Source organism: Camelus ferus, chromosome 26 (genome assembly GCF_009834535.1).
Source record: "Camelus ferus isolate YT-003-E chromosome 26, BCGSAC_Cfer_1.0, whole genome shotgun sequence".
NCBI classification, from domain to species: Eukaryota; Metazoa; Chordata; class Mammalia; order Artiodactyla; family Camelidae; genus Camelus; species Camelus ferus.
In genome coordinates, this window is record NC_045721.1 from 4,440,075 (window position 1) to 4,461,693 (window position 21,619).

Consider the following 21,619-nt stretch of genomic DNA (forward strand, 5'->3'; position numbering starts at 1 on the left):
GGCGCCCCTCTGGGGGTGCTCAGATGGGAGACATGCGCGCCAGAGGAGGTCAGGCCGCAGAAAAGGAGCAGCGGAGCGCGGGGCCGCTCAGCCCGCTCCCTCTTCTCGGGGGCCGCAGCTCGGGAACTACAAGGCCCAGCAGGCAGCTGCAGGGGGAGGAGGAGGAGGTGGGACCAGCGCGGGCTGGGAGTGAGAGAGCAAGCCCTCGCGCCTCGCCGGCGCACAGCGCTCGGAGCGCTCCTGCGGGCACTGGTGCGGCGGCCTCGGCAGCGGGCGACGGCGAGCGGGAGTGCGAACTCTGGTCCAGCCGCAGCGCGAGAAGGAGCCCGGGCTGTGCCCGGAGCTGGGCGGCGACGTCCGGACCGGACCGACACTCAGCTTAGCGCATTGCGGCGACCTCGCCTTCCCTGGCCGTGAGCGCGCGCCGCAGCTGGAAGAGCGGCGGAGCCCGAGGACTTTTCTCCGGTCCGAGGGGCGCCCCGCGGGGCGCACGGGACCAGTGAGGCAGTCGGGCACGCCTCGGCGCCGGGGCCCCCGCGGGGCCATGGAGCCCGGTCTGCCAGAAGCGTGAGGGCCGCCGCCCGGTGCTGGAGAGGGGGGCCACCGAGTCTGGAGACCCCGGGCGGCGGACAGGAGCCCTCCCACCCGCCCCGCCTCCGGGGCACCAGCTTCGGCTCCATTGTTCCCGCCCGGGCTGGAGGCGCCGAGCCCCGAGCGCCACCGGGAGTCGAGCGCCGGCCGCGGGGCTGTCGCGGCCCCGCCAGGACCCGAGCGGAGCCCGGGGGCGGCGGGCCGGAGCCGGGGGCACGGGCGCTCGCCCGCCCGCACGAGCCACGGCGGACTCTCCAGAGGCGGAACCGCAGCGCCGAGTGAGGTAAGAGCCGCGGCGGCCCCAGATCCGGGGCGGGTTCGGCGTCCCGAGCGGCCCCCGGCGCCCGAGCCTCCCGGCTGCGCGCTCTCCCTGCAGCAGCCCGGTCGGGTCCGGCGCCTCCCTCCGCTCGTTACACGCCCCCCCCCCCACCTCCGACTCCCTCCCCAGCGCTCGGCGCCCCCCTTTTGTCTCCCCTCCCTTCCCTCCGCTCGCGTCGCCTTCTGCGCCCCCTCCCCGCGCTTGTCCCGCCGCTCCTCCTGCCGCCCAACTTTTCCGCCAACTCGCGCCGGGGAGCTGGCGAGGCGGCGGCGGCTCGGCGGTGAGTCCTGGGAGGGCCGGGGCCGGGGCCGAGGCGGTGGCGGCCCTCGGTTTCCTGGGACTGGGGAGGCAGGCGGGAGCGGGCAGTGAGATGGGGTTGTGTGTGTGTGTATGCGTGTGTTGCATTCCACTCCTCTTTTTAGTCCACTCGTGGGGACTCAGCCCAATCCAGCAGGTAGCTTCGGGTGGAACGTTAAAATCCCGGGGTGTTTCTAAGCCCTTTTCCACCTCTGGGAAAATCTGGAGTCGCGTTTACGGGTGGGAGGGAGGCTGGGGGCCTGAAGAGGGAAGGAAGTGGAGGGGTAGGTTAGCTTCGCTTCGAATAGGTTTTAAGGAGGTGTCGTCACCAAATGGCTGAATCTGCTTTAGTGGAGAGCGAGAAAGAAATTCCCTTTTCCAGAGGCGGTTATCTTCTACTTAGTCCATCTCTGAAAGGGTCGGAAGTTTGGGGAAGGGGAGGGCGCCCAGCGGGTGATGTTAAGCCCCATTATGGGGTCGGGGGGGAGGGGAATGTTCAATTCCAAGCGGGTTCTGGGAGGTGGGGGAAGGGATGAGGGTTTTGTCCGGTGCGGTTCACTCAGGAGCGATGCATGTTGCTTCTCTGGCCCAGAACCCTCTGCCCTCGCTCCCCTTTCCCGTTATGTTTGTGGTTGGGAGAAGAGGGGCTGGCACCCTCATTTGCAGAGGAATTTATTGACGTTGTGGATGGAGTTCATTTAACACATATCCTTTGAAGGCAGCCAGACGCCTTTGGGGTTGGGGGGGGGGAGCGGTGAAGCCTGCTTCTCCTTTCTGGGCCCAGAAGCTTTAGCCCTTTTAAAAGTTTCTGCGGTGTCTTTCTCCCCCAACACTTTCCCCCCTATTTTCCAGATGTAGCCGCCGCATCTGGTTCCGCTTCACCCCACCAGAGTACACCGCAGCCACATTAGCTCTTCTCCCTTCCCCCTCCCCCAGATTAAAGCTGAGATCCTTCAACTTGTCCTTACCACCTCGCTCTTTAAAATTTCTCAAGACTTAGGGATGAGACCTGGGGATTTGGGGAGAAAAGAAGTTACCCTGGATCCCAGGTTCTTAAGGATCTGATGATGGTGGTGCTTTCTGGCTTGTGGAGAAAAGAGGCGTCATAGGAATTGGGGTCAAGGTTTTAGGCAATAGCACATCTGCTAGAGGTGGCCTCTTTGGCCATCGGTCTGACCCGGAACTGGCCCTGACGGACGTTTCTGGAACCAAAGCATTGCTTTTTCGTCCCTTCAGTTACAGCTGGAGCAGCGGGAGCGTCTGACCCTGTCCGGAGCCCGCGCCAGGTCTCCGGCGGTGGCAGTGGCGTCACACGTCCCTTTTCCACCCTCCCTGGAGCGAGCTCGGGGCGCAGCAGCCAGGGGCGAGGGAGGGGGGCCCTGGGGCTGGCCTTCCCTGGGTGTTTTTAAGGGGTTCTTTGGGCTGCAGCTCCCGGAAACTTAAGTGGGGCATTTTACCATGTCAATACTGGGGACAGGTTTGAAAGGGGTTGGATTGTTGAGGGTTTTTTGGTTCTACCCTTTGAGGTAGGAAAGCACCTTCTGCTTCCAAAGTTGCGGGAGGGTGGGGATAGTTGGTCTCTCACCCTCTCCTTCCCAGCCTCTTTCAAATTGAAAACACTTCTCTGGTTTCCTTCTTTGGGCGGTAGTTTGGAGGCTGTAATGAAATCGCACTTTCTCTAGACATGGTAATTAAGGTGACTGTTTCCTCCACAGATGTGCCCTGCCCTTTGCACCTCCGGCCCAGGGCTTTTTTTGGAATCCCATCTAAATTGTAGAACCTTAGCCTTGAGACGGTTGAGCAGAAGTGGCCATTTCCCACTTTGGCCCAGGCTCCCAGTTTCCTCTCTGAGGCTTGTTTAAAAGCTAAGTAGCAGGGCCCCGGGGGACGTGCCTCTGTCTGGCTAATTACCCCCAAGCCTGGGTCAGCTCCCTTCCTTCCAGTGACCGGGGGAGAGCCACTGTGGAGGACCTAGCGACCTTACTGACTGTCTGTCCTCTTGGCCTGTCTCCCTAATGGCTTGTTTACATATTTCCCCCCAGTTGATCGGGAGAGGCTCCAAGGCTGCCACTGACACCCGGAGGAGCGCTGGGTGTTTGGGGACAGGGAGGCTGCGGGGGCCTGGCTCCAGCTGGGATGCCTGTGTACTGCATCGGTGACGAGCTCCTTGAAATATCTGTTGCATTTACTCTTAGTCATAGCTGGGTGTCAGCTTTTTAATGAGGGCCATCCGGGGCGGGGAGCCACTTGGACGGTGTGCTTTCATTGCCTGTGCTCTGACCATGCCCGTAGAAATGCCCATATTGGAGGCAGTTTCACAAATGGGATGTGGGCCAGAGTGGGCACATTTCCTTTGGCTCCAAAGTAGGCAGTCTTGGGTGCTTCTTTTCCTTGGCTCCTCGCCATAGAGGATGTGAGAAAGTTCCGTGAGGCACCCTCAGAATAGCAAGGGAAGCAAACCTCGGGATGAGATGGAGAAGGAATATGGCGGATGCTACGGCCCTACCCATCTTGAGGGGGAGAGGATTGGAACATCCCCAGGCACCCCTAAGCCTGATCCAGCTTTATTCCTGGTGGACCCCAGAGGCCAGGAAAACTGAGTTGAGCATTGAGTAGGTAGACCAAAAAAAGGCCATGGGTTTGCTTTTTGTTGTCTGCTTTTTGTTTGTTTTGGATGTTGACCTGAAACAAGACTCTTCAAAGAGGAAATGTGCTCCTCAGAGCTTGGGGTTGGAGCAGCCTCTGACCGTTTTCTTCTTGCCTCCATGTTTTAAGTCTCTCATCAAAATGGCTGTTAGTTCAGGGCTAGGAAAGTTTGTGCCTGTTGCTCCTGGAGGAAGAGGAGGTAGAGAGAAGTGATTCAAACATCTTGCTCTGGAAGGGCCTCGCATCACTTGAGATGAGTTTAATTTCCACTTGGGAAATACGTCCTGCCTTTGTCTTCCCAAGAGTTTTGTGCAAGGTCTGAGCCAACCAGGGGCTGGTAGGAGTCCAGACATAGAAGATTTAGAGAAGATTCTGGTGTTTCCAGAGAGGATTAAAAACCAGACTTGGGCCAGGATATTTGCTTTTCCCCCTAAGGCCGCATCTCCCTTAAACAGAAATTCTCTCCTCACCACCTCTCCCTGCTTGCAATGAAAGAAGCTATGTTTGGGTTCCAAGTAAAGAGCCCTTGCCTGGGTGAACACCTCCAAGAATATGGTGGTGGTCCACTGGCCCATCCTGTTTTCAGTAGCGAGGATGCCTGGATTATGGTGGAGCAGTTAACTGTTTCACTTATTATCACTCAATTTTTATATACCTCACTCCCGAGGACATTTGGGCACATTTTTACAGGGACTCAAAAATTTTAAATTAGCATTTCCCTTGGACCAACTAGAATTTTGGAAGCTGAGCCGCATACATTTTTTTTTTTCCTTCAGATTTTTGTTAAGTACTTGCCCTTACTCTCAACAGTGAGTAGAGAATGCTCACTTTGGAGAAAGGCGACCATTCCTGTTAAAAAGTTTTATTCCTGTCTAACGGGATTAAAGTTTTGGCATTACTTCTTCACTGCTCAGGAATCAAGATGTTTAGAAAAAGTCCGGGTTGGTACGCTTTCAAATAGAGTTTGGCTAGCTAACAGGGAGTGCGTGATGGTTTTCTCCAGTGTTGTCAACTTCTTTTCTGAAAGCGTTTCTGTATCAGAATCCTATATAGAGATAATATATATATAGAGAGAGTATAGTCCTTGCTCTTAAGGAGCTTGTGACCCCGTGGTGTTTTGGGAAATTTAGAGGATCCTCAGAAGACCCAACATCCTGTAAAATGTCATACAAGCCACATGGAGTCTCAGATTCTCTAGGAGCTGCGTTTGAAATTAAAAGGGAACAGGTAGACACCTGCACCCCAATGTTCATAGCAGCACTATTAACAATAACCAAGACATGGAAACAGCCTAAATGTCCATCAGCAGATGACTGGATAAAGAAGATGTGGTATATTTATACAATGAAATACTATTCAGCCATAAAAACGACAACTTAACATCGTTTGCAGCAACATGGATGTTCCTGGAGAATGTCATTTTAAGTGAAGTAAGCCAGAAAGAGAAAGAAAAATACCACATGAGATTGCTCATATGTGGAATCTGGGGGGAAAAAAAAACATAAATATAAAAGGGAACAGGTGATATTCATTTTCATTAATTACTTTGTTTTGATTTTAATCATATATTTGATTTAGCCCCATATATGCGAAATATTATCATTAGAACATGAAATCGGTCTAAAAAATTATTGGAAGACTTTATATTCTTGCAGGTATTTTTCCTTTCTAGTGTATCCCAGCTCGCACTAGCCACGTTTTAAGTGCTCAGTAGCCTCGAGTGGCCATCGTGTGGGACAGCCAGGTCTAGAGACTAGGGTGTGAAGGCGGATAATGAGAAATGCCTCTGTAAAGGAAGGAGGTTCATGTCTTCCTGTGCCAAGTACTAAAGCCTCCTGAGAGTACTACCAAGAAGTAACTCGAAGCACAATATTTATATATAATTCCTTACATTTGATTAGTGCTTTCGAGACGAGAGAGCAGGTACTGTCACCCACGCTGCCCATTTGATGCTCATAACCCCAGGGGATATAGGCAAGGCAACCATTTTAGGTCCTTCTGAGGACAAGTGGGAAAACTGAGATATCATGTGTCCCCCATCTCCCGCCGTTCCCCAGTGAGGACCTCTGCACCCAGAGGGGAAGCCAGGCTGCCAATCCCAGGAGATGTGACTGATGCCGGGAGCCTGATGGAGCCAGCTGCTGTGTGCACCTGCAAGGCTACAGGTCACATCTGTCAAGCAGTGAAGGAAGGGGACTGTTCCTAAGGGATCTGAAGAATTCATTAATTAGTAGAATGGGAAGGAGGTGGCAGTCCCAGGGGTCCTAGCCAGTGAGTATGTGGACTAGGGGTTCATGTCACTGTGTTTCCTGCAATGGGGTGTGTACCCACTTGCTGCTCATACCAGGAGCGGGTGCCCGGGGGCTGGGTTTTCTGACCATTGTTTGTCTTACAGATGTGGGACTGAGGGCCCAGAGGGGAAAGAGAGGAAGAGACTTTTGCAGGGAAGCTGCCAGATTAGTTTGAAGTGCATTAATCTCAGAGCTGAAAGAGGTCAGCCGGCAGTGAGACCATACCTGGGAGGAGGTGGGCGGGCTTTTCAGGGGCCTCAAGGGCCTCAGGGGCCACAGTGGCCGAGTGCTGGTGGAAGCTGCCTGTCTGCCTGGGCGAACAAGCTTCATCCTCTAAGGATGATAATACCACCCTTTCTCGTTGGACACTAAAAATTCATTCATGACTCTGGCTGCTCCTGTTGGGCTTAGGTTCTAAGTCAGGTGTCGCTTTCTGCCTGCATCTGTTTGGTGTATCCTTGGGAGGAGATGAGATGTGGAATGTGGGTTAGGAGGATGTCCTCTGGCAAGCATTGCGTCTGTCCCCAGCCAGAGATCCTGCCCCATCCTGTGTCCTACATGGTACATCGTGAGCTGCTCCCAAGGGTTTTTCTCTCAAGCAAAGGAATTGAGAATCAAGGCTCACCTGTCACCAGAGTTGCCTCAGATCTGTCCTTATCTATGTGGTTTCCTTGTGGCACAGACACGCCCTTTGGAGGAAATGAGTTCACATCCCACAGAGCTAGGTTTGATCAACCCCTTCATTGCTTCCACCCTGGCCTCCAGCATCGGAAGGCCCAGGTGATGGAGCCACAGGGCTGCTGCTTCCTCGCTGCACGTCCTTGGGCAGAGCACTCAGCCTCTTTGAGTCTCAGTTTCCCTACTGCTTAAAGGGCCAGAAAAATGCCTATCCTGCCCCCAATAAGTTTATAGCAAGGAAGAAACGAAGTTTGACTAGTCCATGCTCGGCACATAGTAGGTCTTCAGTAAATCGTTGATCAATTATGTCTCGTCTAGTCCCTTTCCTAAATTTAGAAAAATGGGAGAGAAGTGTTTACTTCTCCTTTGATTTGAAGTTCTTTTTTTTTTTTTAATGTTAGGAAAGCCTTGGGAGGGAGCTAGCGGCGGTGCCTGCGTCTTCCCACCGGCAGGGTCTTCCCACTGGCAGGGGACGGTGAGCGTAGCCAGGAACCCGGGGCTTTTCGGCCGGCCGGGACTGACTGACTCACTCACTCACGAGGGGCCCTGTCTGGCTGGGGGGGTGGGGGGAGGCCGGGCCGAGCACCACATTAGGGCATGTTCCGGGGAAGTGGATTCTCTGAATAACTTGGATGGTTCCCTGGTGTATTTAGGACAAAAGCCACCTGGGAGACGGAGGCGGTCACCCCGACTGGAGCCCAAACGGCGCCCAGAAAGTCTCATCACTTGGTACATGCTGAGCAGCAAAGATCTGTGGTTCCCAGAGACCCTGGAGGGTTGTTTTAAATGTTACTAGTCAGGGTCTGAGAAGGATCAAGGGCTGCAGTCTGTGCTCTCCCCCACCCCCCACCGCCCCGGGCGGGCGTGGGCCACCTCTGAGTCAGGGCTCGTGGGAGCCCTCCTTCCTCAGTGCGACCTTTCCCCACTTCTGGATTCATTTCTGTTGGACAGTCCGCCGTCACCTCTCAGCATCGGGGAGGACTGGGTCCGCCTCACGGTTCCACACTCGGAGATCCTTTTTAAGCAGTTGGTGAGACTTGTGTTTGGTAGAACCAGAGGTCCCTGGGAGGCATCCGGATTTAGAGACGAAAAGAATCTTGGAGATGGCTTATTTCAGCTTCCTCATCACACGGGTCCAGGGAGGGTCCGCATCTCGCCCGGTTCCCATTCCCTGGTTTGGGGCTTATTCCATAAGCTTCATCTCTCTCTGTATCCCTCACTGAATGGTTGGGGTGCCCTAGAGGGGGTGAAGTCTTCTCCTGGGGGAGTCATCTGCCCACCCACGTCTCCTAGGGGACTTTCCTGAGGCTGTTCATTTTAGCAGCACAAATGATCTTGGGGCTCATGCCTCGGGAATCTCTGTGACGATTTTCCCAACAAAGGAAACAGTCCCCACTCAGTAAATAGTTGTAGGACTGAATTAACTTACTCCTTTGTCTAATTAAGGCTGATAACCTCAAATTCAGCACTAGGGCAGGACCACAGTTCCCTTCTTTGTTGCCTGAAGGAGTAAGTTATCCTAACTTAGGGTGGCTCTGTGACACGCTTTACCTCTTTCTCTCTGGGCTCCCCACCCCCATGCAGACCCTCCTCACTTCTTGGGTTTTTCTCTCCCCAGGGTCAACTTGCACAGGAGAATCAAGCCCACGGCGGAGTCTCCATGGAGATGTGGAGCCTTGTCCCCGACCTCTAACTGCAGAACTGGGATGTGGAGCTGGAAGTGCCTCCTCCTCTGGGCTGTGCTGGTCACAGCCACGCTCTGCACGGCCAGGCCGGCCCCGACCTTGCCTGAACAAGGTAAGGGCCCGGGCTGCGGGTCAGCCTGGGCTCCACGCCCTCGGAAACAGGGTGGTCTGTGGTCCAGGTCAAACGTGATGTGGCCGACTGGGAAGGCTCCAATCCACGTGGAGCAGAGGGCTCCTGGCCTGGAGGAGAGACTCCCAGGTTCCTTGGGCTGCTTGAGGCCTGGCCATAAACGTCACCAGCTTCATCAGAGGTTGGGTCATGGAGGACACCCATCTGCCAGGAGTGACACAGCCAGGGTGGTTTATACTTTTCTCCTCCTGAAAAAAAGAAAGTCTGATTGGGACCCGAGGGCCAGCTCCCTAACCTGGATGATGTATGAGACGGGGTTGGGTGATGCAGTGGGGAGTGAGTGACCTATGGACTCGAGTTTTGAACGTGAATCGGGTTACAGGGGACGTGGAGGGATGTGGGAGCTCCGTAAAGACCTCTGGCTTCTAGAAGATTATTCCAGACTCACATCTGTGAGGGGCAGATCTCGTGGCCACATGCCCCCCATTGTGTCTTTGTTGACGGAGTCTCATAGGCTGTTTGGAGGCCTGATGAGAGGTTTGCTTTGGGTATGTATTGCTGGAGGAAATGGAAGAGATGGAGAACTGGGGAGCATTATTGGCCGTGGGAGCTGGGAGGGGCCTGCAGTTTATTGGAAATTCGGAGCAATTATTAGTAACAGGAAGGACTCTGCCCATCCCCACCACCCCCCACTCATGGGATTTTCTGGAGTTGGAAAAATAACTTCATGGAGATTACAGGTACAGCACACCTGCTGGCTTTCGAAGGTCTTTAAGAACTAATATTTGGGCATTTCTGCTGCCAAAGGGTAGTGTGACTTGTGACTCAGTGGCTGATGACATAAACAGAGGAGGTAGGCAGGCAGTGGGTAGGGGGCTCAGGTGTGCAGGTGATGTAGTGGCTGCATTTAAAGGGCCATCAGCCTCACTGCCAGGACGTGTTTGAATGACGAATGAGGAGTGCGAATTTTTGTCCACTTGAATGGTGGTGGAGAAGGAGGAGGGAAGGGTGTGTGGACCCTCTAGAATGTGCACTGGCTGGAGCAGGCAGATGCATGTGGCATTCCGTGACAGAACTGAAGGCAAGGCCTGACCTAGAAGTTGATGAAGACCAGAGTAGGAGGGAGCATCTCTGCCCTCAGGGAGTTCACCATCAGGTAGAGGGTGACAAGTACCGGGGCAACTAAATACAAAGTAGACTGTGTTTAAACCACACAGCAGAATTATAACACAGTGCAGTGGGAATGCCAAGGAAGAGGGCATCTGAGATGGTCTAGAGGGATGGGTAGGGGACTGAAAGGGAAATGGAGGGTGTTCCAGGTGGAACAGCATGAGCAAAGGTGCTGAGGCAGGATGTATAAGCTGTATAGAGAACCACCTCCCTGGTGAGCAGGGAGGAAGTAAAGCTTGGATTGAGTTAGTTAGCATATGCAAGACCTTAATGCCCTGCTCTGGAAAATGTGCTTAAATGGGGAGATACTGGGAGTCTTGAAAAGTTCTGAGCCGATAATGACATGATCCAGCTTTCAGATGTCCAGGCAGCTGAGTCTGGATGGATGGGAGGAGGAAGTCAGACGGACCTATGGGTGAATCATGCTCGGGACTTGCTTTGACAAATGACTCAAACACACTAAGCCTTAGTTTGCTTATCTTTAAAACAGGGACAGTGATGCCGGATTAAATGAGATAATCCAGATAAAGCACTTACAAGGGAAATGTTAGTAGTTATTACTGCCTCTACCACTGTTGCTAGACTGACGAGTCAGTTAACTGGTTGTTTTGAATGTCTAGCTTGAGAAAGAAAGGGTAGGGACTCGGGTAAAGGATGTAAAGGAAGGAAAAACGGCAGAGACGCCGTAGAAGTGGAATCTGTGGGGTTGAGTAGGTTGGATGTCAGCTCTGGGGGACCGATGAGAGCAGAGGGGAGTGAGTTCGGGTGGGAGGCTTGTGCGGACTGGATGCAGAAGCTTTGGGTCAGCCAGAGCGTAAGGCGGTGATGAATCCAAAAGCACGGAGCGCCTGGATGACGTTTGAGAATATGAATTTATGGTGGACCCTAAAGCACTTTTTTTTTTAAACTTTCTCTAACAATCCCTTTTGCAGCCCGAGAATGGAGGATGGAGAAAGGGAATAGTAGGTATTGGACTGGCGCACCTGTAAGCAGGAAGGGGGTGTCCAAGGGTCCAAGTGTAAGGCGTTGGGGGAGGAGATGGACATTGAAGCGCCTGGTTGTGCTTGTCTCTGTCCCGATGCACAACCAGGCCCTTCAAGAAGGGAGCTGAGGCAGTGATGGAGGGTGGAGCCAGGGGGCTGGAGGTCTTGCTGAGAACAAAGTACAGGTTCCAGGAAGGGGAAGGACTGGGCAGGAGAGGTGGAGGGGCTATTAGGCTCCGTGGCAATGAAGAGTGAAGTTAGACTACTATTTTTAAAAGCTCAACTTAATTGAGGTAGCATTTACATTCTACAAAGTGCACCAGTTTTCAGTGTACAGTTCGATGTGTTTTGATCAATGTAACGTCCCATGTAAGTACCACCCCAATCAAAATATGGAAGATTTCCATCCATCACCCCCAAAACCTCCCTCGCGCCCTTTGCCGCACTGGACTCAGGCTATCACCAATCTACTTCCCACCACTGTTGGTTAGTTCTGCCTATTCTAGAATTTCCCAGAATGGAATTACATGGTGAACGTGTCTCCATTCACCTGTTGGTGGCCCTTTGGGTTGTTAACACTTCAGGCTGTTATTACGAAAACTCCTGTGAACATTCGAGTACACATCTGTGGGTGTGAGTCTTCCCTGCACTGCCGTGGTTTTAATTTTGGCCCCATTTCTTACCGACTGTTGGCTCTTGGTGGGAAATTTCTCTCTGCGCCTCCATCAAATGTGCTGGTCATGAAAATCTCTCCTAAGGTCATTGCAAATATCAGATGCAAATGACAGAGTCAATGAGCCGTAAGTGGGAGTCCTGCGGGTCCCTTTGCCCACAAGGGGATGCTCTAGTCAGGAGCTTGTTTCCTGGATAGACCCAGAATGTCTTAGGATGCAGAGGTGGAAATCCACCGGACTTGGAGATCGAGTCCCAGGTCCCTGTTTGGTTGTCAGCCCCTCTGGTGGTTTGGTCTCTTCACATTGATGATTCCTTCTGAGCTCTGTGAGAGCAGAACTCAGGCCCCACCATCTTCAGAGAACTGCTGTGAAATCCGTCCTAAGGGAAAGTCTGTCTCCATCCTTTGTAAACTATAAGGTATCTCATAAATGTAAAGTATTCCCTGATTATTAAATAACAATGCTGCTGTTGTCCTCCAGAAAAGGCTACAATTTGGGTGTAAAAGGTTTGCCCAAAAGTTTGAAGCCAACCACCCAAAACCTCTATCACACTGACTGAGAGCTTTTCCCCTTTCGAAAGGCTTTGCTGTGTGTGTGAGTGTGTGAGTGTGTGTGTGTGTGTGTGTGTGTGTGTGTGTGTGTGTGTGTGTGTGTGTGTGTGTGTCTCGGGAGCCCCTCCCCCAGTCTGCAAATGCTCCTCGGGGAGTGGGGAGGGCCTGGAGTTCCTGGCTGTCCTTGGAAAGTTGATTTAATAAGGGTTCCAGGAAAACCAGCCTCCCTCCTTCCCTCCCTTCTCCTTCCCCTTCTCTAGTTTGGGATCTTAAAGAGGCTCCACTTGTTTCAAACCAGGCTTTGGGGCGGGGGTGGGGCAGAGGGTGTGGGTAGACTACCCCTTTAAAAAGATAAGCACCAGCTTGAAAGACACTTTGAGCTTGAAGAGGCTTGTTTCTGTGTATTTTTCTCTCTTTTAGACTGAGAGTTGGAGAAAAGCAAGTGGATGAATCCAAAACTGCTTGCAAGGCCACTTCTCATAATTGGGGGTGGGGGGTCCTGCCCCCCTTTTCAGCAGTAACCGGGGTTAAACCCCCCAGGCCCCATGGTGGAGGGCACCGTATGAGTCTTGCAGCCTCAAAATACTTGCCTACATGCTCAGAAACCTGCAACTAATAAACGATTTAATGGCTGGGGTTTTACAGCTCCTCCCACCTACCCAGATTTGAAGGAGTCTGGTGGCCGGTTGAAGGGGGAGAGGTTACACTTAATGGAAAAGCCGCACGTTTCCATTTCTGGCTGCGAGCCCCCTGGACGCCGGGTGCCACAAAGCAAGCCTTTGTCTCTGCATCCTGCAGAAACCTGGGCCCATGGGGGAGAGGCTGCAAGTGTGCCAGAGAAACTGCCCCAGCTTCAAGTTTAGTCCAGGGCCCTGGCTGCCCAAGGCACCCCCACAAGGTGGTCCTGCAGCTGTCTTTGGCCCCAAGGGGTAGGCATTGCAGCCTGGCTGCGGGGGGACCTCAGATAGGTACCAGAGGGCATCCCACCACGAGCCTTGCACAGGCTGTGATCCCACTGGCTGTGGCTGATTGGCGAGGCCAGGGGACCAGTGTCTGGAGGACCAGTGTCCTGTGGCTGCCCTGGGAACATGCAGGAAGGCTCCTCCATCACACCCGGTCCCCAGCATAATTTCTTCTTGTGCAAAGAACCTGTTTACTTCTAATTCACACTGAACATTTAAGAGAAGTTTCTTCACCCTCTGCCAGAAGGCGAGTGGAATTACACGGCGCAGAGACTGGTGTGGGGTGACCCCCTTGAGAAGCAGGGTGGAGGATTCTGGTCTGTGGGAATCTGCAGTGCGCTTGGCTGCCCGGTTTTCCCAGGGGATCTGCTCTGTGCCACATCCCAGAGAGAGGTGGCTCTGGAAGGGTGTGTTTGCAAGTGTTCCGGGAGCTGAGCTTTGCAGAGGGCGGGGGTAGGGAGGACCCAGCCTGTGAGAGCATGAGAGGGAGGAGGGCAGAGGCTCACGTGTCCGCTTGACCACGCTGGGTGAGTGCAGCAGAGCCACCCCAGGGCCGTGTTCTTGGCTCCGGCTCCCGCATTGCTACACCATTAGCTCCACCGATTTTCCACTCTGGCTTTGCCAGCCAGCTCCCCGAAGTCAGGGAGGAGGAATTTCTCAGGGAAGAACAAATGGCTGTCCAGAGCCCTGGCCGGGGTGGGGGAAGGGAGGGAGCCCAAACAAAGAATCAGGCTGGGATGCTGTCGCCCGTTCCTCCCCACCCCCCACCCCAGTTTCTGGGACCCCCTGTAGTCTGGGGTGAGCAGGAACTGGAGAGAGAGGGTCAGAGATGTCTTTGCGGGCCCGGCTGGGACACTTGCTCCTGGTCAGGCCGAAGCAGTGAGTGATGGCTTGTGTCTGGGGCGGTGATGGATGGCCCGGGGAGAAGTGAGTTCTGGGGAGTCATTATCCGGGAGGGCGAGGTCCAGGGTCAGAGAGCCTGACCGGCAGCTGCTCCCTGTTTTCACAGTGCCTTGTTCCTTGGAAGCCACTGGGGGCTCCAGCTCAGTCTATAGACACCACCTCTGCCTCTTCCCTCCCTGAAGCCTGGCCACGGGACAACTGTTTCCCTGCTGACCGGGAGGGAGAGTCCAGCTGCTCTGGCACTGCCGGTCTCCCAGATCCAGCCGCCCAGGCCTCCCTGCTCATTCTGGAGCAACGGCTCATCTGCAGACTTGTTGCAGGCATTCCCTTCTCTGCCTACCATCTCCCCTGCCGCAGCCCCCCTCCCCACATGATTCCCCTGAAAGTTAACTGCTCCACCTGGGCTCCTAAGGCCTGGAGTAAATCCCAAGCTGCTTCCTCTTAGGAGAAGCCTTCTGGAGTGTGGGCTGCTCCTGAACTTGGGGATTTGCTCTGACTCACAGCTGGTGACGGCCAAGTAGTGGGGACAATTGCCTGATGCCTCCAGGGTGGGCTGGGTGCCTCTTGGTGGTACCTTGTCCTGTTCTCAGTTCACATCGACTCTCCCCATCCCCTTGCTAGACGAAGTGCCCAGTGCCTTCATTTAAAGCCTTTCTCCTTGCAGACAGGGCTGCTGGGCACAGGGGTCTGCCCAGCTTGTTCCAAGCACTGAGAAAGTTGGCTGGAAACCCAGGGCTCCTTCCTGATCTCACATGTTGTGTGGTGGCCAAGCCTCCTGGGGCGGGTTGTGTAAAAGGAGGTGAATGCTGGGGCAGCGGGGCCCTGCCGTGTTTCCCAGGCCCTGGGTGTGTAGGCGCATTGAGCCCCAAGTGGGTGAGAGGGTCAGGGAGTTCAGCAGAGAGTGGACATTAGTGGTGATGCGCTTGGGCGGGGAAAGGGGTTCAGAACTGTCAACACTGAAGCTTCAAATACTTAATCAACCAAGAAAGTTGAATTTAGAGCTTAGGTTTTCCTCTGTGTCCTCCAGGATCGAAAACTAGCCTCTGGTTAATGGTCCCTTCATTTGTTTACTGATTTAGTTTTTTCTTTTCTTCTTTCCTTCCCTCTCTTCCATCCATCCATCCATCCATCCGGCCAAACAAGACTTCCTTTTTTCTGGTTGAATACAACGTACACATTCATACACAACCATTGTTTATTCCAGTCTCTTAGCTAGGATTTTCCATCCCTAACCTTTTCTCCTTTCACTGTTTGTAATTCTTGCTCTTAGGTTAAAGTCTAGCTTGGGTTTAGCTTAAGGTGTAGCTTAAGGGCCACCTCCCTCTTGAAGCCCTTCTCTGCCTCCAAGTTAATCACTCCTTTTCCCCCTTTCTGTGCAACTTTCAGTCCAGCACTTTACTTTCCCCTCCCTTACATTAGATGGAGTTTTTAACATGTGGCTGTTTCCTCCACTAGAGCAAAGTTCTGTGCAATCAAAAAGACAGCTTTAATTTGTTCTTTTAAAACATGCATATTTTGATACGTAATCTAGGTTTATTGTAGAAAATATAGACTTGTAAAGAGAAAAAGGAAAGCTCTTAACATTCCCTCTTCCCAAAATAATCACTATTAACAGCAACTATTTCTTTAGAGTCTTGTTCTTGCATTTAAAAATTGCATTTCAAAAATGGAATTTACACATTATGTACTGGTTTGTACCTTAAGTGGGTACTTACTGTCATGCAGAGATGTCTCCATCATGGTTAAATAACTGCATAGTATGCCACTGTATGGGTGTGCAAAATTTATGTACTCAGTCCTCTACTATTGGGCATTTAAGTTATTTTCAATAATTTGCACTTAAGTAACATACTTTTGCAAATAAAATTTGTCCAGGTGTTCATGTATCAAAGGATATTTATATTCTAGAAGTTTTGATTACATACTGCCCTAGAAAGGTAATACCAATAAAGGTCTTTTAAAATAATAATAAATATTATTTATTTCATCTGCACACTCCACATGCTTTACACATTTTTACGTCTTTACACTGATACCATGGCCATTGGTTTTATTCCCATAATCAGATGAGGAAACTGAGGTTCAAGGAGTTAAGTAATTTGCCTCAGGTCATCTAGTTGGTGAGAGGTGGGTGTGGGATTCAGGCTCAGGTAGGTCTGAATCCAGTATTTTTTTTTCCAGTGTATTATACTATGTCCCTGTTTCTCCCCCGAATTCAGGCAGACTAACACTGGAATTTAAACATGGCTGGGTCAGTCGCCTTTACCTCATAGGAATCAGGCTCCAGGTCCCTTTCTGGGATGGTACGTACGTGTGTGACTGGGGTAAGGGCAGCTGGAGACGCCTGCCTTGTGTCCTTCCTTGTGTGACACTCTGCTCTTGGCTGCGAGGTTGTGCATCGGTCATAGGTCTGTGAGCTGCCCTAATGAAAGAGGTTCCCTGGCTTAGAATAATCACTAGAACAAAAACCCCACTGGGGCTGCCTCTTCCACTGTAGCTGAGATCCACTGGGAGAAGGTCTGGCATCAGAGGTCTCTGAAGTGTCAGATGCCCCACCTGAGTTTTCCTTGTAGGTCACACTTATTCTAGAATATAGTCAGATTGCCGGGGCACAGAAACCCACCTAGATTGCTTCTACAGTGGTCCAGCAATGACTGATGGGTGGAAATAAGCATGTTAAAAGGTTCAACAAGCCTAGGGGAGGGCATAGCTCAGTGGTTGAGCGCATGCTTAGCACGCATGAGGTCCTGGGTTCAATCCCCAGTGTCTCCGTAAGAAAAAAATTAAAAATAAAAGGTTCAGGAAGCCTGAAGCATTAGCATTGTTTTGAGGCTACCAGTATGTATGTATGTATGTATGTGTCTATATATATATATAAAATACATATGTATATTTTAAAACATGAAGAAATACAAAAAAACAGTGGGGGAGGAGTCCTAAAATTTTGTTTTTCTTAGTGTTTACATTGAACAACTTAATGTTTTAAGCAAAAATATACATTACAATGTAGTTGGGCGAGTCACTGAATAATTATAGGATTTTAAAATATATATATTAATTTGTGGTATACTGTCTTGACGTGGGCCCCAGAAATGGAACACAGATTTATGGAGAGTTGTCTGGTAAATATTTTCTCAGTTTTGTCAGTAACTATCTGTGTAACCTTTGGGGAAAAAGCACGAAAATCCTTGGAGGCCGGGCTTGGATGGGAGGCCCGGGACAAATGCCACCCGCTACCCCAGCCTCGTCACGGTCAGGCCCCCAACCTGGCCAGTGTAACTCTTACTCCGTAGAGGTAAAAACAATGAGTGACTCATTGAAGAAGCGTCATCCAAAGACAACCTCAAATAAGGACATAAAACCCAAATTATGAGGACATCTGAAGCCACAGGAGAGGGTCAACTTGACCATCGTCTGTGGGCTGTGATGTGTGTGTATACAGACATTGTGAAGGCAGGGGTTTTGTTCTGATTTTTCATCACACCTTAGAGGAATGTCTGCTCCAAATCAGGTACTGATTAAGGCTTTTGGAATAAATGAATGCATGCATGAGCACACAGGGAAGTAACTGTCCCTTTTCTTTCCTTAAAGAGATACCTACGATTTCTAGTTTTTAAAAAAAAAGATAGAAATAAAATCCTTTTCAACAGAAAGATAAGGAAAATAGGTGAGAAATAGTTATCGCTGCCACGTAACAAATGCTTTGTACCACCTGGTGCAGTGGTGCTCATATTTTCCTAGCAGGGACATCACCCAGGTGAGCTTGTTAAAACCCGTCACCACTGTCCATCCCCAGAGTTCTGGACTCTGAAGCCAGGCCGAGCAGGGGAGTTCTATCAAGTTCCCAGAGGATGCGGATGCTGCCGGTCCGGGGACCACGCTTCGAGCATCTCTGATATCAATGACTTCTCACCCCCAAAAGTCTGTGAGGGAGATGTTGTTTCCATTGAATGGTTCATGAAACTGACTCAGAGAGGGCAAACAGGCAAACACCTGCCAAGTTTAAACAGCAAAAATACATGGCGGCGCTAGAGTTCGGACACAGGTCTACCTGACATCAGTGCCTAGGACTCTAACCTCTGTTCTGGAAAGACTGGGGAGGTGAGGCTGGCAGAAGTGGACTGAGTCCATTTGCCTGGAGGCATTGGGAGGGAGGAAGGACTAGGGCTAGAAAGTTGTCTAAAAGCTTTTTCTGGAAGGAAGGAGACCCTCTTCCTGGCCCGCCCTCCTCCTGCTTTGCTGGGGGCTTTAAGTCAATTATCACCGCCTTTGGAATGCTGATCACCTCTCCTGCCCTTGGAAGGGTCCTTTGGCATTCAGAAATCTCTGCCCCTTGATTGTCGAACTTCAGGGTTTACTTTTGGAATTAAGATTTATTTTCCTTGGGTTTTAGGAATTAGCTTTTGAACCTTAGAAGTGTCGGGCTCCTTCACTAACCTCCTGAATGAAGTTCTCCCCTTGGCATCCAAAACTTTCATTGATGTTATGTGAACCTCAAGACCATATTAAGTTCCAACCACTCAATTCTTTTCCATTGTGATTTTTATCAGCTTTAGCGGTAAACATTTATCTAAAATTAGAATGTTTCATATTTCAATTCTGTTTTGCTGTTAAGTGCAAAAGATTAAATGATTTTAAAACATGCGTAGAACAAACGCTATTTTATAGTCATATCTCCATTATTTCTCTGTATTTACACATATAGATAGGGACGTCTGGACTGATGATCACTTGTTTAATAAGAATAACTTCTAGCTACTTGGATTTGAAGTCATTATTCCTTTTTTTCTTTTTCTTTTTCTGGCTGGAATGTCATTAAAAAGTCATATATCACTTGTAAAGTAATTTTTAAGTTTTTTATTCTTTTAGAATAAAATCTGGTGTTTTAACTTCAGGGGGAAAAAGAAAACTTATATGCTTTCAGCAACTGTGAAGCCAGAGAGATCCCGGTTGGATCTCATTGTCCTCCCAGCCCTTCAACCCTACCCTGAAGCCCCTCAATGAAATGATTTGATCCCTACCCATCCCCCCAAAAAACCTGCATTAATGCCTGTACGCTGGAAGCAGCATTTGTTTTATAACGTTACCCCTTTCTCCTATCTTCAGACCCCCAGTCTGTTGTTTTTTTTTAAGTGTAGTTGATTTGTAAAGTTTCCCAGTCCGTTTTTAACATTGATGTGCCTAGCCAATTCTGGGGCTTATCACGGGCATCAAAAAAGGACAGTGAATAAATCCTCCCAGAATCTGTGGGCTCCCAGCCTTCTGCCAGTCACAGCCTCTTAGCAACTCTGTATCCTCTGTTCTTCTTCATCAAAATAAAATTCCATTGTTTTAATGTGTAAAAGATGCGGAGGGATTCTTCTGGGGAGAATGTCTCTGGCCAGAGGTAAAAGATGGCGAGAGATGTTTGTTGAAGGTGCTGGTGGCCAGAACTCTGTGACCAAAGAGCATCCCCTCTTCTTTAAAGAAAGTGAACGCGAGGTCTCTTGGTCTCTCGCCGCCCCTCACACCAGAGAGAGCCCTGGGCTGGGGGGCAGGCAGGGGCGGTGGGTGGTACTCAGCTCTGAAGGCCCAGTGGCACCGAGATGTGGGTTACAGCTGTAGGGGGCCTCGCGCTGGACCAGTCGGCCCTTCCATTTCTGTTGAGGACACAGAGGCCGAGTGAGGAGATGACGTGCCCAGGGTCACATGGTGAGCAGTGGGGCCAGTCACCCCCGCCATTTCTATGCAGATACTCTGCGGTTACAACCACCTGTGGCTCAAGCAAAGTTTGGGACTAAGTGGTTTTTCCAAGGATTTCAAGGCTCTCATCCCTTAGGACGCGCCGGAATGTGGACGTTGCCCAGAGTGGGAATCTCCCCCAGGAGCCCCATAGTTCAAGACCCCTCCGATTGTGTGAGTGAAGGGGTCCCCACTGCAGATGCTGCCCCCCCCCCCCCCACCTTGGTCCTGGCTGGTCTACCAGCTCTGTGCCTGACAGCCCTACCCGCTCAGGTAGCAAAATCCCTAAACCATGCTCTTTCAGCCTCTGAAAATAGTGCTGAACGCCCAAGTCTCACGGTGCGCGTGATGGGGAGAGAATGCCTATGTGGTCCCTGGGTCCTGGGAGTCCCCGCTCTCTGCCAATCTGTGGGATAGACCATTGGTTCCAGATTTTTACGTTTCATGGGTCACATTTCCCCCCGGTATTTTGGGTTGACAATTTACTTTGCCACTTAAGAACATTTTTTAAAAACCCAATGCTGTCATGTCCACTACCATTACCATTTTTATTTTTATTGTGGTAAAATATACATAATGTAAAATTCACCATTTTTAAGTGCACAGTTCTGTGGCATTAAGTACATTCACGTTGTTGCGCCACCATCACGACCATCCATCTCCAGAACGGTTCACCTTCCCAACTGAAACTCTACCCATTTAAACGCTTAGCTCCCCAGTCTCTGCTCCTCCAGCTCCTGGCAACCACCTTTTTTACACCACTTCCTTTTAAAAGGATATTTATTACCTTTATTCTCATAATGTAAAAATAAGGGGCATTTCTTTAACATTGGAAAAGAAAATAGGACTTTATGAAGAGCCATTCCTTTGCCCACGGCAGTGGGCAGTGACCCGTGACCCAGACCCACCATCACAGACATCGGACCGGCCAGGGAGGGCAGATTGCAGACCCACTGGGCTGCCGAGAGCTCTGGTGTATTGTGCTCTCAAGTATCCACAGAGGTTTGGAGGGGCCAGAAGGCAGGTTCTGAAACAGCTGTGGCCTCCACTAATTTATCAGCAAGTTTCAGGAGCGGCAGCTCTTTCCTACCCAGCTGCTGGTGTTTCCTTCCCCAAACCAGCTCCGCTGAGCCTGGGGGAGGGGAGGCTGTGCAGAGGCCCTGGGGGGGGGAGGGCATACATTCTTTTCCTTCAAGGAACCTGACCGGACTTTAAGGTCAGAGCCTGGTGGAGTGGGAGCTGCGGGGCTACCTCCTCACTGTCCTCCCTCCCCCCACTCTTAATGATCTTTCCATTACAGAACCCAGACCAGGAAGTGCATGACAGGTCACAGCTGCAGACACATGGCTGGGAGGCCTGGGCTGCGGGCCAGTGGTGGGAGGGTCTGAGCTCCCCTTCTAGCAGCGGGACCCCTGCACATACACGCACACGCACACGCACGCGCACACACACACTCACACCCCACTTCAGCTAATCGCCCGGCTTTTCCCTGACAGCTCAGTGGAAGGTGTTGTTCCTTCTGAGTTGCAACAGTTGTAACATAACTTTTGCTTTGAGTTTAGGACGTGATTTTCAATAAAGGCAGGGAAGACCCCCCCACCTGAGCATCCCGAGCTGCTCAGCTTACATCCACATAAGTGTGCCTACTGGGCTTGAGTCGGGGGAGTTTTCCATCATTGAACAAGGCTCTCCAGCTCCTTCTCCCAAAATAGGACCCACCATGCGTGGCTCTTGAAACTTCCCAGGTGTTCAGGGCCGTTGCGGGATAGTCTTAATGCTGCCAAGATGATCAATTTAACTCCTTATGATTCTATCAAAATGGCCAGGCTCAAAACATTTGTGTGTGTTGTGGGCGGTTCATTTAGAGGCAAGAGCGTGGGCTTTGCAAACACACGGACCTGAGTGAGTAGAGCCTCCCTGGTTTTACCATCGACACTGGAGCCGGCTCCTTCCACTTACAGGTTTACTCAGGAAATGTTCATTGACCCTAAACTGTGTCCGAGGGGGGCAGTTGTCAC

General features: G+C 51.3%; 1 protein-coding gene across 8 annotated transcripts in view; it reads left to right on the forward strand.

The window, feature by feature from the left end:
- The first annotated feature begins 505 nt into the window (after positions 1 to 505).
- FGFR1 (fibroblast growth factor receptor 1) overlaps positions 506 to 21,619 on the forward strand; it is a 46,354-nt gene continuing 25,240 nt past the window's right edge. For 6 of the 8 annotated variants that reach the window (XM_032468580.1, XM_032468582.1, XM_032468583.1 and 3 more), the window contains exons 1-2: positions 742 to 874; positions 8,441 to 8,619. In XM_032468580.1, the coding sequence (XP_032324471.1) occupies positions 8,529 to 8,619 (91 nt within the window). In that variant the 5' untranslated portion in view covers positions 742 to 874; positions 8,441 to 8,528. Of the gene's footprint in view, positions 875 to 1,044; positions 1,191 to 8,440; positions 8,620 to 21,619 lie in introns of those variants that run through there. The other 2 variants (XM_032468586.1, XM_032468581.1) reach the window with 2 other exon arrangements.